The sequence below is a fragment of the Anabrus simplex genome, chromosome 8, assembly GCF_040414725.1.
Source record: "Anabrus simplex isolate iqAnaSimp1 chromosome 8, ASM4041472v1, whole genome shotgun sequence".
Taxonomy (NCBI): Eukaryota; Metazoa; Arthropoda; class Insecta; order Orthoptera; family Tettigoniidae; genus Anabrus; species Anabrus simplex.
The window spans coordinates 72,287,187-72,306,496 of record NC_090272.1 but is presented as its reverse complement, the minus strand read 5'-3'; the positions used below and the strand labels follow the sequence as shown (position 1 = coordinate 72,306,496).

The 19,310-nt window shown below is 40.1% G+C and overlaps 1 protein-coding gene across 1 annotated transcript in view; it reads left to right on the top strand.

The window, feature by feature from the left end:
* Nucleotides 1-19,310, top strand: part of ttv (exostosin glycosyltransferase 1 ttv) — a 199,374-nt gene that overhangs the window by 166,885 nt on the left and 13,179 nt on the right. Inside the window, exons 3-4 of the mRNA XM_067152887.2 lie at nucleotides 16,120-16,380; nucleotides 18,583-18,864. Coding sequence (XP_067008988.1) covers nucleotides 16,120-16,380; nucleotides 18,583-18,864 — 543 coding nt within the window. The remainder of the gene's footprint in view (nucleotides 1-16,119; nucleotides 16,381-18,582; nucleotides 18,865-19,310) is intronic.

The following is a 19,310-nucleotide window of genomic DNA, read 5'->3' as shown; positions in this document are numbered from 1 at the left end:
CGCAGAGTTCATATGCTGGGTTATTGATTTTCCGTGACTGGATCAGAGACCTTCACAATGCCATATGTTTTCAAAGCTTTGACAGACGGTTTTCATAACCTAGCTTTATTTCAAATGCAAATTGTTTATTGTACAGTTGGTGAAGTGAGTATGCGGGAATGTGCCGTGAGGTTGTGGAATATTGGAGGTAGAAGGTGCATTGATGTTAATATGTAGAGCCCGGATTTCCATGCAAATGCATGTTTTTAAATAAGCTAGTTACACTTCTCAAACTTTGCAAATATTCGTTTTATGGCTTAATAATTCCAAATAACCGTTCTTTTTCCGTGCATGCTTGCATGTTTTGGTCCTTTTAGGAGAAAATTCATGCATAATGCATATTTGGAAGATTTTGGATTTAATAGCGAATATTTGGACGTTTAATATTGCATAATATGACTCTTCTTCTGACTTTGGCGCATATATTGTTAACTTACATGATAGTGCATTTTCTGAATGTTAGTTTGCAGAATTTGGGACAATTTTTCCTCGTTACAGTATGTCTGTTACTGAGAGACGGAGAAATGCATTCCTGGCATCCTATGTGACGGTAGCCTACATACGGTAGAGGTCCTATAATCCAATTAACCAAACACTTTCTTGTTTGTTGTTTGAGTAAACAATGACGTAAGTCGGAAGGCCCCACGTCGATCTCTAATTCTTAGGAATAAGGTGTCCCAGTTGTACAGTTGTACATTGCTATATATTGAACCGTAAATTGTGCATTAATCATTGACGGCTCATTTTTCCGTCTATGTTAGACGAACAAAACAAAACTTGTATCACACTTCTTTGACACCGCGTTACTGGGATAGCAGCTTACACATTCTGGTTTTGCATTGAATCCTTTTCCGCTGTTATCCTGGAATTTCCTACCCGGAACTCTCACTCGTGTTATAGCAGTAGGCAATCGTTACCAGTTATTGAGGACATTCAAATGTGTCTGCAATCATCGCATGGAGAAGTAGCTGCGGCAGCTAGAGATAGATTGAATAAATTAATTCCTTCAAATCCTGATTTTCAATTCGTCAAGCTTATAAAAGACGTATTGTGGTGAAAATGCAAAAGACGTACAATTTGACCTCACTTTCTTCCAAATGTCTTCATTTAAGTAAGCATCTGTCACTTCTTGTGATGTTGAAAGATCGTTATTTTGAGATATCATAGTGCATGGAAATCCGGGCTCTATTAATATGTGTGTCCGACATGTTTGATTTTGCTACCGTTGCCTAATTGGTCAAACATTTGAATCATAATGAAAATCTGAACTCTGATTGGTGGAGAACCTGTATCATAATGAAACTTGAACTACAATGAGCCTCATTAAGATTCAGTTTTCTGGCATATAAAATTCATATTTTGGCATCGTCGAGCCTAAACAACTTTAGGTCATTAAAATCCGGGCCCTGGCGCATTTGCAACAGAACTGTGATGATTTCTGTTGGGGAATGAGGACTTCCGTTCTAACGCCCACTAACATCATGAATCACCCCCACTGCTGGGCAAGCGAGGGGCCGGGAGATCAAACGTATGCCGTTTTCTTTGCTGGGGATCGGTTGCCCGTCCCAGCTATACCAGGGATCCCCTTTGCAGAGTAATGACGGTCTGAATGACGAGGTGCGAGCAAGAATAAACGCGACGTTGATGCAATGGAGAGAATTCACTGACATACGCTGTGACCGCCATATACCAATCCATCTTAAATCGAAGATATACATCGTATCCCACTGTAGCCCGCCCGGTTGCGCTGAATAAATCAGAATGTTGGCCAGCAGCGAAGAATGTAGAGCATCAACTCCATATCATGAAGAAGTGGGTGCTTCAGTGGTATTTGGGAATTACACGGTTGACCCCGTCTGCAATAGCACAATCAGGCGGTGAATGGGTGTCACACTTTTGCATGAAAAAATGCGAAAGAGACACTTTCAGCGGTACGGCTATATCAGACGTGTTGCACATGAAACTGTCGCCGATACAATGTGTCCATTTTGAAGTCGACGGACAACGCCCACGTGAAAGGCCTAAATAGCGATGGTTGGGTATAATTTAGTCTGAGAGCCGATGACCTACATGTTAGGCCCCTTTAAACAACAAACACAACAAACAACAATGTAGCTGATGTGTTTGATAGATCAAAATGGCGTTCTGTGATCCGCAAGACAGTCCCTGTACCTGCGGGACAGCATTAATAAAAAGAAGAAAAGAGACCACCAACAGTGGTCTTTAACTTTCCAACAATTACGACGTGCAGTGCCAAGAATCCTTTCCCCGCACTTCAAAAATAGGTCGGGAGCTAACCCACAAGCTTGGATTCACAAGTCTAAGAAACCGAGCTCGATAGCTGCAGTCAATTAAGTGCGGCCAGTATCCAGTATTCGGGAAATAGTGGGTTCGAACCCACCTGTCGGCAGCCCTGAAGATGATTTTCCGTGTTTTCCCATTTTTGCACCAGGCAATTGCTAGAGCTGTACCTTAACTAAGGCTACGGCCGCTTCCTTCGCACTCCTAGGCCTTTCCTGCCCCATCGTCGCCATAAGACCTATCTTTGTCGGTGCTACGTAAAGCAGATTGTAAAAGAAATGTAAAAAAGAGTCTAACATTCTACTTCTGATCAGCTCTAGAAGCATCTACTCACGATTGAAAGTGTTAATTATATGTATGTGTATGTTCAGTCTTCAGCCCTAAGGCTGGTTGGATCCTCAACAGCTCTGCCATCAGCTGCCATAGATGGCCTAGGCATAACTGAAGAGGCATACTAGGGAAATGAGGAGTGAGGTAGTTTCCCGTTGCTTTCCTCACCGAGCCAGAAGTTGCTATTACATATCAGTCTGCCAAGCCCACTGAAATGCATGCACCAACTGACCCTATGAGCAATGTTTTCACACCATTCATAGCAGGGACTGGCTGCACAAGGAATCGCATTACTAGCATCGCTCATACCTCAGTCACTTTCATATTGTCAAAGCCAAGGATAAGACAGAGACAGATCAATGAAAGTAACAAAATTGCTCTAGCTCATACCAGAAGACATAGTGCACTGTAAACACTAGGTCCTGCCAGCAAAGGCATTGTTAATTATAATCGAGCTGTTTGTGCAGGTTACTGGCGCGTGAAAGAGACTACAATATTAATACAATACACCCAATGATATGGTGTTACGATTTACCTTTAACCACATTTCCTTGTTTAATAGCTAACTGGACAGTTTTACTAAGCAGTGAACAACAAGTGAGCAATGCACTGCAGCACGCCATCAAACAAACAGAGCAGCCATTAAATATGTATCCGTACACTACGGCGCTAATGTTCGCATCTTGTTAGTTTGAATTGTGCGGTTTAAGTATGGAGATATAATGCTTATAACGCCCCTCTGCTAAAAGTTTTACCCAAAGTCCTTTATTGGTGCACTTACGTGTTCCATTGGCAGTCTCTCTAGGGATATAAAATATTTTTGTGTTAGTTGAAATAGATTTTCACGTAAAGAAAACTTAATTTTCTAGGATAGCGAAAATATTTTGCTACATTGTTAAAAATAGAAAATAGGGGAAATTAAGAATTATAAATTAAATTTAAAAAAAATAATTTTGTCCTTTTAATATCTTCATTTTACACTTACAGATTCTTAAGCAACAGAATCTAATAGTGTATGTATGTTGGGTATTCAGCTCGAAGGTTGGTTTGATCCTCTGCAGCTCCGCCAACAACCGTCATAAATAGCCTAGGCGTCACTGAAGAGGCGTACTAGGGAAATGAGGAGTGAGGTAGTTTCCCGTTGCTTTCCTCACCGAGCCAGCCTCTGCTATTACATATCAGTCTGCCAATCCCACTGAAATGCATGCACCAACCGACCCTATGAGCGATATCTTCACACCATTCATAACAGGGACTGGCTGCATAAGCAATGGTATTACTAGCATCACTCATACCTCAGTCACTTTCATATTGTCAAAGCCAAGGATGAGACTCAGACAGGTCAATGAAAGTAATAAATTTGATATAGCCCATACCAGAAGACATAGTGCACTGTAAACACTGCATCTTGCCAGCAAAGGCATGAATTTAATAGATGAAAATCATTTCAAGTACCGAGCGAATAGCTGTACGGTTTGGGGTCAGGTAGCTGTCGGCCTTGCATTCGGGAGTTAGTAGGTTCGAATCCGACTATCAACATCCTTGAAGATGTTTTTCCGTAGTTTCCTATTTTCACACCAGTTAAATGCCTTAATCAAGACCACAGTCGATTCCTTCCCACTCTTAGCCCTTTCCTGCCCCATCGTCGCCATAAGAACTGTCCGTGTCGGTGCGACGTAAAAAGAATTTTCCAGTACAAAGCTGTCGGGAAAGTTAAATATTCACTCTTACTTGTATTAATTTAATTATGAAAAGATGTAAAAGTAATCTATAAATTATTGTTAGGGTTTTAATCGGCTTGTGGGGTAAATAGTTGGGTGAAAAATGCCCGAGCGTCGGAGTAACTTTTAAGACTGATTACAGTAGAAACCTTGCCTTGTATAACATGTAGGAGACGGAAGTGTTCATTTCAAATGTCGTGGACCCACCAACCCGCCCCTAGAAATAATCTTATAAGAATATATCAGAAATCGTGGGATATTTTCCATACCTCCGGCGTCAGCAGCCATTGGCTGAAATATATTAAATCTGGCGTCGTTCCCAGAATTCAACACGGATAGACATCATTACCAACTACCGAAAAGTAGAAACTCCTAGACAATGTCTTTGCTGTTAAGCCAATGGTCTAACACGAAACGTCATCCACCCAAGAAAGTGATTAGTCTTCCAAACGTCATTAGCAGTCTGTCAAATCGTCATCCATACCCTTGAAAATTTTATATAGTCAGTGGCAAAGATGATACTGAAATAGACCGATGAAAGTAACACGCTTTTTCTAGCCCATACTATAGAAGAGACAGTCCACTTTTGTAAACACAATATCAATTTAAATCAATTAATAATTCAATCAATATATGTATCTATCTATCTATCAGTCAATCAGTCACTACCGATCTGCACTTAGGGTAGTCGCCCAGGTGGCAGATTCCCTGTTTGTTTTTGTAGCCTTTCCTTGAATGATTTCAAAGAAATTGGAAATTTATTGAACATCTCCCCCTTCCCATCCCTTCAGAAGTGGGCCTGATTTTCATTTAAAAGCATACTCTGTTTTCTGTCTTTTCTACCAACTTGCGTTAAGATCTTCTTTCGTGGTTGAAAACCAAATACCGAGAACAGGGTAATAAATTGATAACAATCCCACACAATTAAAATAATACCAAAGCAAGCATCACAGTTCGTTTAAAATTTCGTTGTAATCTCGATAGCTTAGTTGCAATATATTTCCTCAGAAACCTTAGTTTTATTTTTATTTTCAAAAAGTGCCTCAAATGCAAAAATATTGTAAAATACTGTACCAGAACAAAAAGGCTGTTACTGGAGGAGTATTTTCTGTTCAAAATACACTTGTTAACCGGAGTGGCTAAAGTGAAATGCCATTAGAATGTGGTGGAAGTCAGACAGAATTTCTCTATAATAAAATGTGGCAGTATTTCGTTATCGTTGTTCTGTTGCAGTAAAAGTTTAGAATGTGGTCCTGTTCTGGAACGTTAAATCACGACCAGCACTATCTTTCCCTTCGCCTCTCTTCCAGCAGTATTGATTTCCGTGCGTCACTCTCCAAATATATGACCTGCAACAATTACGTTTATCTACGCTTACAGTTTGATAACCAGATTATTTCTGTTGTTTGAAGCTTCATGACTTCGAACTGCGGCTCAGTATGTCTAAGATAGAATAGCCTACTTTTAAGAGTCTGACATCCAGATGACTTCCGCTACATTGGCCTCAAATTTATGATGATACTCTCTTAAATGCTAGAACTCGTGCCAGTGCCCCTTGGATGAAGTGGCGTGGCCACGGGTGTCCTCTGCGAAAGGAAGAACCCACTGTGCCTCAAGATGAAGATCTACGGCACAGTATTGTCCGTCCAATGGCGCTCTGTGGAGCTGGCCAGCGACGAAGAGACACGAGCAGATGTTTCACACAGTGGAGATGCGAATGCTGAGATGGTCTGTGGGAGCCACACGATTTGACCGTGCCAGAAATGAAACCGTACGGAACACCATCAGAATTACTCAGTTTCAGAGAAAATGAGGGAAGTGAAGTTTCGATGGTAACCTGTGGTCAGAGCAGATGCAGAAACCTTTGCGAACTGGGTGTTCAAGGACTGCTTAAGTTAGACTTGAGAACCCTAGGAGTTAACCTCGTTGATACTGCAAGGTGGAGAAAATGGAAGGCGAGATGCAGGATGCAGATATGTGTTTTCCTGACAAGAAGAAATGTATTTCTGCTGCTGCTGGATGTTAGAAGAACTTTGAAAATTGCTATCAGTAGCCTCGTGTCTTAAGTGTATGTGAAAGTCCAGTATCCTGTGTGAGTATGGTGTCTGTGCTAGTGTGTGAATTAATTACGACTGAGGTTGTAAGTTTTACCAAGAGGAAAAGTTTTTCTCAGTTTTAATTACAGAGTTGATGGAGTGGAAGTAAGACCTCAATGAGAGTATGGTTCTAGCGTCTGAGACCGACACTAGAATTATTTGATTCGAGAACTGGAAAAGGAAGGCAGCACGATTTGTTCCGGGTGATTTCCAACAACAGAGTAGTGTTACGAAGATGTTACAATTTTTGCGCCGGGGAGACTTGGGAGTAAGGCGAGGGTATGTTCGGAGATGTCGCCGCAGAGATGGGGTATAATGACGTTAACAGAAGAACAAGCTTGAATAGATGTGTTAAAGCAGGAAAGATCGTAATACGAAGATAAAGTTGGAATTCAAGAGGACAAATTGGGACAAATATTTTATAGAAAGATGAATTAGGAATTGAAATAAGTTACCAAGGAAGATGTTCCATAAATGTATTTATTTATGTATTTATTTATTTAATTTAATTTTATTTGAATGTATTTTAATATTATTTATTTATTTATTTATTTATTTATTTATTTATTTATTTATTTATTTATTTATGTATGTATGTATGTATGTATGTATGTATGTATGTATGTATGTATGTATGTATGTATGTATGTATGTATGTATGTATGTATGTATGTATGTATGTATGTATGTATGTATGTATGTATGTATGTATGTATGTATGTATGTATGTATGTATGTATGTATGTATGTATGTATGTATGTATGTATGTATTTATTTATTTATTTATTTATTTATTTATTTATTTATTTATTTATTTATTTATTTATTTATTTATTTATTTATTTATTTATTTATTTATTTATTTATTTATTTATCAGCGGTGAATTAGGGCTCGTGACCCTCTCTTACACTTAACCACATAAATTACAGGATAATTACAGATATAAAAGAAATGCCCAAGTTCTCTGAAATACATTTAAGAAAACGCTACGTAAACAACTGATAGGAATTCTGCTATCTGGGCGTCAGCTTTCAATGCAGATCAGATTGTAAATAAGTGTTGATTTGGTGGTTATAATAAGGGCGTGCAGGAGTGGGCGTATATACCACTGATAACTGAACGGCGATAAATCTTGCGTAAGTGGCAGACTTGTTGAGGTGATAAGGCATCGCGTATTGCATTACCACTAGCCACTTCTCTCCTGATGTCTCGAAATAATAATAATAATAATAATAATAATAATAATAATAATAATAATAATGCCGGGCTGAGTGGCTCAGACGGTTGAGGCGCTCCGGTGGTATTTGAAAGTGCTCAAATACGTCTGCCTCGTATCGGTAGATTTACTGGAACGGAACAGAACTACTACGGGACAAAATTCCAGCACCTCGGCGTCTCCGAAAACAGTAAAAGTAGTTGGTGGGATGTAGAGCCATTATTATTATTATTATTATTATTATTATTATTATTATTTTGTGCAAATACTTTGATATGACGCCATCTACACTGCCTGTATGTTTATTTAGACATTCCGTTTTCTAGTTCCCAAACCGCGCAGCCACGTACTTGGTAAGAAACAACAACAATTAAAGAGTTTTAATTAATTTTGTCGAGTAAACACAAAATATGTTGGCAGAGATCATACGACATGGAGCATCGAATGGATTTTTATTTCGTCCTTCAGAAATCCGGCTACCTCCGCCAGAGTTCGATCCCACAATCTTGAGATTTGGAGGCCGTAATATATTTACTACAGATCATCACCTTATTATTATTATTATTATTATTATTATTATTATTATTATTATTATTATTATTATTATTATTCCTGACCTTTCCCTGATTCACCGAGCAAGTGGCCGTACGGTTAGCGTCGAGCAGCTGTGAGCTTGCATTCGGGAGATAGAGAGTTCGAGCCCCATTGTCGGCAGCCCTGAAGATGGTTTCCCGTGGTTTCCCCATTTTCACACCATGCAAATGCTGGGGCTGTACCTTAATTAAGGCCACAGCTGCTTCCTTCTCACTCCTTGCCCTTTCCTATCCCATCGTCGCCATAAGACCTATCTGTGTCGGAGCGACGTAAAGCAATGTGTAAAAAAAGATATTTAAAAATCACAGTTTTACGACCGGGTGGCCTTCTTGACACCAAACCTATATAGAGAGATGACATATATTTACTGCATTTTTTTATTTTTTTGATCGAGTATTAGCTTCCGTAATTTATGCCAGTTTATGGTGTCACCTTTGTATTTATTGTTGCACGCGATTTCCAGGCCGTATTTCTTATTTATGTATAGAAATATTTCATGTCGTACCCTTGCATCATGACACTGGATGATACATGTATCCTATTGTATTCTCATCAGTTTAGTGAGAAAGCTATACATCTAAGCCTTACGGCATAGCAAATGAGTTCGCATTAGAGTGATATATGCATACCATTTGGAGCAACGACGGAAATGTCATTGTAATCTGATATGCGGTATGTAGACTACCTTTGCTTAACAATGTGGAAGATTTATTACGAAAGTGAAAGAAATACGACTTGATGACAATTTTGCAATTGTAGGCTATGTCATCATGTGTGTGTATGTATGTTCAGTCTTCAGCCCTAAGGCTGGTTGGATCCTCAACAGCTCTGCCATCAGCTGTCATAATGGCCTAGGCATCACTGAAGAGGCGTACTAGGGAAATGAGGAGTGAGGTAGTTTCCCGTTGCTTTCCTCACCGAGCCAGAAGTTGCTCTTACATATCAGTCTGCCAAGCCCACTGAAATGCATGCATCAACCGACCCTATGAGCAACGTTTTCACACCATTCATTGCAGGGACTGGCTGCACAAGGAATGGCATTACTAGCATCGCTCATACCTTAGTCACTTTCATATTGTCAAAGCCAAGGATAAGACAGAGACAGATCAATGAAAGTAACAAAATTGCTCTAGCCCATACCAGAAGACATAGTGCACTGTAAGCACTAGGTCCTGCCAGCAAAGGCATATGTCATCATACCCAGAATAAAATAATATTATCTTCGACTGCGTTCGATTGGTCTTGGAATCAGAAAGAAATTGTTAAAAAGTGCCTTCGTGTGTTTTATCGTTTTTTGTTATTTATGACAATCCACCTTTATTTTTTATTTTCCTCTTTTCTCTATAAATGAAGTGTAACTGTTTGAAATTATCACGCTGTTCTTGTCAATGATGACTATCTCACGGTTGTCATCAGTTCTTACGTATATGAATAACCTGCCTAGCAGAGACGATAAAGGCGTGCTTGGTCCAGCCGAAAGGATGTTGGTTCGATTCTTACTATTGTACATTTTATTATTAACAAAGAATGCAGTGAAATTGGGAGAATATTCTTGGTGGCAATGTTCACTTACAGTAGTATGAGAACGAAGTAACATTAAAACAAAATTAACATAACAAAAAAAAATACAATTATAAAAACATTCCACAAAAACAAAATACTGGATTACAAGAAATTGCATCAAAACAAGAACTTTCATGAAAGCAGAAGAAGAAATAAAGTAAGTGCATTAAAATAAGAAACAAGAAACGTAAATTAAAAATGATGTAAGAGCACAATTCCTATCCGTTTACACAATAAAACGCCATTTCTCACATTTTTAGTTTCGATAGGTAGTATACAAGGGAACAGTCGGTTTGGGAGTGCCCCTCCTCCCCCGCCCCCTGTCTCAAACTAGGCAAATAAATAATGCTATGTGGCCTCCAGACAGGTCTGATGTACAGTAGGTCTTTCGAGTTGAGGGTGTATATTCAACCTGCACGTCTGAGAGGATCGGGCCTTGTCTAAGGTGAATTCTAATGTTGCAAACGGCACAAACACCCAACCCCCGATCCAGAGGAATTGACCAATGAAAGTTAGAATACCCCACCCGGCCGGGAATCGAACCCTTTGACCAAAGGCCATTAAACAAATTAAAGACGTTAAATAAATGCTTTGCTTCCAGAGTTGTTGAAGTTCGTTCGACTCCCATGAACCATTCTTATATCGTCCTGTAAAGCAGAGAGATCATTTTCAAGTCGGATGAGATTTTTAAAAAAACGTGATTTTATTAGTGACTTCTAAAGCGCCTAAACCAACTTGCATGCCCCAGCGTTCAACGTGTGGTGGTGGTGGTGGTGGTGGTGATTATTGTTTTAAGAGGAAATACAACTAGTCAACTATCCTCTATATAACACGAATCAGAGAGAAAGAATGGAAGGGATCAGACACTTCGAAAAATAAAGATATCGGCCAAAGGAAGACAAGGGCCAAAAAAGGTGTGAAAATGAGACTCCCTAGCCCTCAGAAACCTAATAGCGTCGGGTCCGGAAAAAAACAAGAATTGACCAAGGAAGGTCGTGTAGGACAGATGAAAGTGAGGAGCCTGGCACAAGTAAGTGGAAGCAATACCAGGACTCAACTAAGGGTCCTGTGGTCGCCAACTCACGCTCCAAAGTTCAGAGCCCATGGGGCCCCTTTTAGTCGCCTCTTTCGATAGGCAGGGGATACCGTGGGTGTTATTCGACTGCCCCCACCCACAAGGGGGCTTAACGTGAGGAATTCAATTCTTCGGACATGGATTCCGTAACTAATTCCTTCATTTCTAGGGCAGAGATGCGTAAATAATTTGTTGCTGTAAGAATGTAAATAGAATTTTATTTACGAGCAAACAATTCTGTGCTTTACTATAACAACAATAATCCTGCATGGTGCAGTGTGTTATAACGCAACTGACGCAGAAATTAAAATAAACTGCCCCGTCCCTCCAATATGTTGGTGCCCCTGGTTTAAGTGAAAATAAATAATCGAAATGCCGTTTGATATCAAACTTTCCGCTAATAAACAGGGCGCATTAGAATATAAACTGCAGATGTTTGCCCTTCTAAGAACAAATACAAATATAATACATAAGTTATTTATTGCAAATTATTCTGTGACATTTCAATTTAAGTAAACTTTATTGAGACAGTCCAGATGCCTCCATCAAAAGAATTAAAATTCCTTATGCAACATGTACACCAAAGTAGCCTACGTACGTCCATTGCTTTTACGCCTTCTTGTGGACATTAACATAAAACTGCAAAAATATCTGGGAAATAAAAGCGCCAATAGGACTGCACTCATGAATAATTAGCGTCCTTTCAATTAGGGCTACTGTAGATTGGCAGATATCATACAGTGCGTTCAATGATAGCTCATTTCCTCCTCGCGAGAAACTCTTTTTACGCATGCGGCAAATAGCACGGTTATCACTGACATGATCCCTTCACTTCACTCATATTATTCAGAAATGCTAGATTACAATACCGTCTTCTGTCGCTTCAGAATAACAACAGATTTGACATTTTAACATATGTATCTGAAGCCATACTCATGTTTCGTGCTAGAGGTGGTGACATTTTTATAATTTTTGCTATCTTGCTTGTGATTTGGTAGTTTAAATAGACCACAGGATTTGTGTACTGAAACTCTCTGTTATTAGTTAACTCAGAACTAGGTTGTTTTATAGGCGGAAGCGTGTTTTTTCCTATAGTCGTCAAAATTGAAAATAAATAAATGTACAAATTAGTGCAATACTAAGTTCGAAAATATCTTCCCCGAGCTATAATTAGGCACGTTTTATTGACTTTTAAAGAAATGTGTGTTTCGCACAAACTGACATCAGAACATCCGCGGAAATTCCCTTTTATGGGATCAGTAGAGTTATAAACAATTACAATTCCTTGCTATACCTGCTTTGCGATATTTTTAAGCTTATGAGTTGAGACTTGTGATCCTTGCGACTACTGTAAAATCTGCTACTTCACGCAAGTTGACAATATTAATTAAAAAATTGAGTATTAATCGAAAAATTATCGAGATTATCTATGCCAGTATCGTTTGATATCGATACCTCTTGAATACGAAGTATCGAAAGTATGGACAATCGATCTCTACTTTTCTGTATGCTTTGTACATAGCAACTTCCAGGTGGAGGAAGCAGAAATTAGAAATGCTTTTTTATACATACATACATACATACATACATACATACATACATACATACATACATTATCATTATAGACTGTTATGCCTTTCAGCGTTCAGTCTGCAAGCCTCTGAGAATTTACTAAACGTCGCCACAATCCTCGATTTGCAACTAGTGTTGTGGCCTTATTTAGTTCTATACCTCTTATCTTTAAATCGTTAGAAACAGAGTCTAACCATCGTCGTCTTGGTCTCCCTCTACTTCTCTTACCCTCCATAACAGAGTCCATTATTCTCCTAGGTAACCTATCCTCCTCCATTCGCCTCACATGACCCCCCCACCGAAGCCGGTTTATGCGTACAGCTTCATCCATCGAGTTCATTCCTAAATTAGCCTTTATTTCCTCATTCCGAGTTCCCTCCTGCCATTGTTCCCACCTGTTTGTACCAGCAATCATTCTTGCTACTTTCATGTCTGTTACTTCTAACTTATGAATAAGATATCCTGAGTCCACCCAGCTTTCGCTCCCATAAAGCAAAGTTGGTCTGAAAACACACCGATGTAAAGATAGTTTCGCCTGGGAGCTGACTTCCTTCTTACAGAATACTGCTGATCGCAACTGCGAGCTCACTGCATTAGCTTTACTACACCTTGATTCAATCTCACTTACTATATTACCATCCTGGGAAAACACACAACCTAAATACTTGAAATTATCGACCTGTTCTAGCTTTGTATCACCAATCTGACATTCAATTCTGTTGGATTTCTTACCTACTGACATCAATTTAGTCTTCGAGAGGCTAATTTTCATACCATACTCATTGCACCTATTTTCAAGTTCCAAGATGTTAGACTGCAGGCTTTCGGCACAGTCTGCCATTAAGACCAAGTCGTCAGCATAGGCCAAACTGCTTACTACATTTCCACCTAACTGAATCCCTCCCTGCCATTTTATACCTTTCAGCATATGATCCATGTAAACTACAAACAGCAAAGGTGAAAGATTACAGCCTTGTCTAACTCCTGTAAGTACCCTGAACCAAGAACTCATTCTACCATCAATTCTCACTGAAGCCCAATTGTCAACATAAATGTCTTTGATTGATTTTAATAATCTACCTTTAATTCCATAGTCCCCCAGTATAGCGAACATCTTTTCCCTCGGTACCCTGTCATATGCCTTCTCTAGATCTATGAAACATAAACACAACTGCCTATTCCTCTCGTAGCATTTTTCAATTACCTGGCGCATACTGAAAATCTGATCCTGACAGCCTCTCTGTAGTCTGAAACCACACTGGTTTTCATCCAACTTCCTCTCAACGACTGATCGCACCCTCCCTTCCAAGATGCCTGTGAATACTTTGCCTGGTATACTAATCAATGAGATACCTCGATAGTTGTTGCAATCCTTCCTGTTCCCTTGCTTATAGATAGGTGCAATTACTGCTTTTGTCCAATCTGAAGGTACCTTACCAACACTCCACGCTAATTTTACTACTCTATGAAGCCATTTCATCCCTGCCTTCCCACTATACTTCACCATTTCAGGTCTAATTTCATCTATTCCTGCTGCCTTATGACTGGAGTTTATTTACTATCCTTTCCACTTCCTCAAGCATAATTTCACCAACATCATTTTCCTCCTCCCCATGAGCTTGACTGTTTGCAACACCACCATGATGATTTCCTTTTACATTGAGAAGATGTTCAAAATATTCCCTCCACCTCTCCAGTGATTCCCTGGAATCTGTTATGAGTTCACCTGAATTACTCAAAACACTGTTCATTTCCTTTTTCCCTCCCTTCCTAAGATTCTTTATTACTGTCCAGAAAGGTTTCCCTGCTGCTTGACCTAGCCTTTCCAGGTTATTACCAAAATCTTCCCATGACTTCTTTTTGGATTCAACAACTATTTGTTTCGCTCTGTTTATTTCATCTACGTACAAATCCCTGTCTGCCTCGGCCCTTGTTTGGAGCCATTTCTGATAAGCCTTCTTTTTACGTTTACAGGCTGCTCTCACTTCATCATTCCACCAAGATGTTCGCCTTTTCCCATCTTTGCACACAGTTGTTCCTAGGCATTCCCTTGCTGTTTCTACTACAGCATCCCTGTATGCCACCCATTCACTTTCTATATCCTGAACCTGCTTACTGTCTACTGTTCGAAACTTCTCACTAATCAAATCCATGTACTTCTGTCTAATTTCCTCGTCCTGGAGATTTTCTACCCTTATTCGTTTGCAGACAGATTTCACTTTCTCTACCCTAGGCCTAGAGATACTTAGTTCACTACAGATCAGATAATGGTCTGTATCATCGAAAAATCCCCGAAAAACTCGTACATTCCTAAAAGATTTCCTGAATTCAAAGTCTGTTAAGATATAGTCTATTATGGATCTGGTACCCCTAGCCTCCCATGTGTAGCGGTGAATAGCCTTATGCTTGAAGAATGTATTCGTAACAGCTAAACCCATACTAGCACAGAAGTCCAGCAAACGCTTCCCATTCCCATTAGCTTCCATATCTTCCCCACATTTACCAATCACCCTTTCGTATCCTTCAGTTCTATTCCCAACTCTCGCATTGAAATCGCCCATTAGCACTATTCTATCCTTGTTGTTGACCCTGACCACGATGTCACTCAATGCTTCATAAAACTTGTCAACTTCATCCTCATCTGCACCCTCACATGGTGAATACACGGACACAATTCTTGTCCTAATTCCTCTCACTGACAAATCTACCCACATCATTCGCTCACTTACGTGCCTAACAGAAACTATGTTGCGTGCAATGGTATTCCTGATAAAGAGCCCTACCCCAGACTCTGCCCTTCCCTTTCTAACACCCGTCAAGTACACTTTATAATCTCCTATCTCTTCCTCCTTATCTCCCCTTACCCGAATATCACTTACTCCTAGCACATCCAGATGCATCCTCTTTGCTGACTCAGCAAGTTCTACCTTCTTTCTTCCATAAGCCCCATTAATATTAATAGCTCCCCATCGAATTCCATTTCGTTCGCCAAGTTGTTTCCAAGGAGTCCCTCGCCTGTCATATGGGAGTGGGACTCCATTACTCCCATAGGTCCGAGGCTTGCTTAAAGTGTTCTGAGCTCGGTAAATTCATGAAGCAGGATGCTGCCCTACTTGCATGCTTTATTATTATTATTATTATTATTATTATTATTATTATTATTGTGAACAGTTATGCAGTGTTAATAATGCATTGATAGTTGATACTGGGACAAGTGAAAGTTCCTCTAAAAGAGAGGGAGTTAAATCCGATAGTAAAATTGCATAAATGAAAAGTTTGCATTCACGTGTTTGTCTCGCTTCGTTGTTATTAAAACATATTCTTGTATGCTTTCCTGAAAACTGTTTAAAAAATTAATGATGGTCATCCGCTGAAGTACTGCTAATATTGTTCTATTAAAGAGTTCCCTTTATTTAAGTCTTGTGCTTGGCAATTCTGGAAAATATTATTTCAAAATGTATCCTGTGGTTCAAGTTATAGGGAGGCACTATTCAAATTTGCAACTTAGAGACATTAAATATTAACCTTGAAGAACTTTTTTTTTTTTAGTGATTAAGTCTTGTGGAATGGAAGTGCATGATGAATTGATAAAATGTTTATTCTCTTCCAGATAATCCGTGAACGTTTGCCAGCGCAGCCAGCACGTGACGGTCTGGTATGGAACTCATCGCCAGGAGCTCTGCTAACACTTCCTAATTTCTCAGATACATGGCGTCACTATCCATTTTTCCTGAACGCTCTGGGAGCCCAACCGGGTGAACGATTCACAGCCGTCATCTACGTTCAACTAGGCGTAGCTGCTGCGACTCCTACTGCCTCGCCTCTGTACCGTCTAGTGCGTAATGTGGCGCGTAGTCAGTACGTCGCTAGGGTAAGTGCCATCTGATGACCCCTGGTATCAGTTAACTGTACACACCGGTTTCCAACAATACTATCCAGCTTTTAGTTTTATGTTTTCATTCCCCACCCTGAGGGGGTGGTGCGGGCCACCTGAAGAGGAACAACCTCTTTCTCTGGCCAGGAGATTCGGGATTATTATGGAAGGGGTGATGAGTAGGGGATGGTCGAAGGGAATGTACGTATTAGTAAGTAAGAATAAGTTTATTAATTTGTAGAGATAGTCAGCAGTATCAATGGTGGAAGAGGAAAAATTGTTCAAAATGCTTCGGAACAAAAAACATGTAGGTGGGAGGGATATGGCGGTCTGAAACTCAACAGTGTGTCTACCTACAACGACCGAGCTCGATAGCTGCAGTCGCTTAAGTGCGGCCAGTGTCCAGTATTCGGGAGATAGTAGGTTCGAACCCCACTGTCGGCAGCCCTGAAAATGGTTTTCCGTGGTTTCCCATTTTCACACCAGGAAAATTCTGGGGCTGTACCTTAATTAAGGCCACGGCCGCTTCCTTCCCATTCCTAGGCCTTTCCTCTCCCATCGTCGCCATAAGACCTATCTGTGTCGGTGCGACGTAAAGCAACTTTAAAAAAAAAACATACAACGATATTTTTGAAGTCTAATGTACCTATCTGAGTAAGTTTTCTGAAAAGTTAACTGATGATAAAAAGTGAGCTGAATGCCCGTTATTATCCAGTGTTCCTCGTCTTGAATAAACAATGCTTTAAATATCTAAATGATAACATTTGAGATTCTAGCTGTCATACCTGTGACTAAGGACGTATTGAAAAATTCCATAACGTACTTCTTGTAAACAATTATTATAAAAACCGCTTTATGTATGATTTCTTCGGTCGGTTCACAAGTAGCACTTAAAGTAAGCTCATTATGGACAGACTACTGATTCAGTTTTAAGTACAAAAGCCGGCATATCAGTCAATTAATAAGAAAATTAAGGTTAATTCTATAAGAGAAGCTACGAAATGCTTCATATCAACATTTGCTGTGGAGGGTTGGTAAAGATGACAATTGATACTGGAATTAGAAAGAAGTTTTTGGAAACTTCTGTTGGGAGCGTCGTAAAGTACGGAAGTGAAACATAGGCAATAACTAGCTCAGAAAGACAGAGAATAGAAGCTTTTGAAATGTGGTGTTACAGAAGAATGCTGAAGGTGAGATGGGCAGATCGAATCACAAATGAAGAGATACTGAATCGAATTGGTGAGAGAAGATCGATTTGGCTCGACACATCTGGGGTGTTCAGTTAGTTTTTGAAGGGAGTGTAGGCAGTAAGAATGATAGGGGATGACCAAGGCATGAATTCGACAGATTAGAGTAGATGTAGTGGTTGTGAAGAAATGAAACGGTTAGCACAGGATAGGGTGGCATGCAGCGCTGCATCAGACTAGTCTATGGACTGATGACCCAAACAACAACAACTACTACTACCACTACCACTACTACTATTTTGTGACAAGGTTGAAATACACTGACTGACAGAGCAAATGCAACACCAAGAAGGAGTGGTTCGAAAGGGATGAAAGTTGGGGAAAAAACAGAGAGGGCACGGACGAATAATTGATGTTTATTTCAAATCGATATGCAGGTTACACAATGCGCACGGCATCGACTCAGTAGGATGTAGGACCACCGCGAGCGGCGATGCACGCAGAAACACGTCGAGGTACAGAGTCAATAAGAGTGCGGATGGTGTCCTGAGGGATGGTTCTCCACTCTCTGTCAACCATTTGCCACAGTTAGTCGTCCGTACGAGGCTGTGGCAAAGTTTGCAAACGGCGTCCAATAAAATCCCACACGTGTTCGATTGGTGAGATCCGGAGAGTACGCTGGCCACGGAAGCATCTGTACACCTCGTAGAGCCTGTTGGGAGATGCGAGCAGTGTGTGGGCGGGCATTATCCTGCTGAAACAGAGCATTGGGCAGCCCCTGAAGGTACGGGAGTGCCACCGGCCGCAGCACATGCTGCACGTGACCACTCCTTCTTGGTGTTGCATTTGCTCTGTCAGTCAGTGTACTATAATGTGAAGAGGTTGTTATTTCTATGTTTTAAATTATCCACTGTTAAATAAATACTGTTTGAATACCAATCAGTCATACAGCTTTCTTTTAGACAGTGAGTATAAGAACATTTTAAACTAATAAATTCAATTTTACTTTCAGATTGTGATCGTATGGTCCAGCGAAAAGCCGCCTCCTCCTCGAGCTCGATGGCCACAGATGCCGGCGTCGGTACCACTCAACATCCTTCAACAACCTGCTAACTCTGGTATTTCTCAGCGCTTCTATCCCCATCCTCTGGTACAGACCTCGGCTGTACTATCACTAGATGAAGACTGTCTGCTCACCACAGACGAAGTGGACTTTGCCTTCGTTGTTTGGCAGTCATTTCCTGATCGCATCGTCGGCTATCCTGCTCGCTCTCACTATTGGGACGATGCTAAGGTAGAGTTAATTTATTATATTGGTATCTCACTTCTAGAATATGAAATATTGAATCTGCAGCTCATTTGTACATTCCAAATGAAAACTGTATTGCGGTATTAACATTAGTTGATACATATCTGGGCCCTATAGTCATTGTGCGCCGAGCATGGGCTGACCGCTTGACCAAGTGTTGAATCCAGCCACTTTCCGGGGTAGGGAATGTCTTCTAAGTAGCGTGCGGTGATTTCAAGATAAGTGAAGCACTGAATTCAAGTAACACGTTATAAATTTGAAAATAGAATTATTTCTAAAATATCCTTCATACAGCATAATCACGTAATATTTTTAAATATATCAATTGAGAAATGTGATGAAAGTACTAGTTATAAAACTAATTGTGTACTGCAACCGTTCAGCTACAGTCGGAGAACACCGAGACACCTCAGGTGTGCTCAGTTCATAAA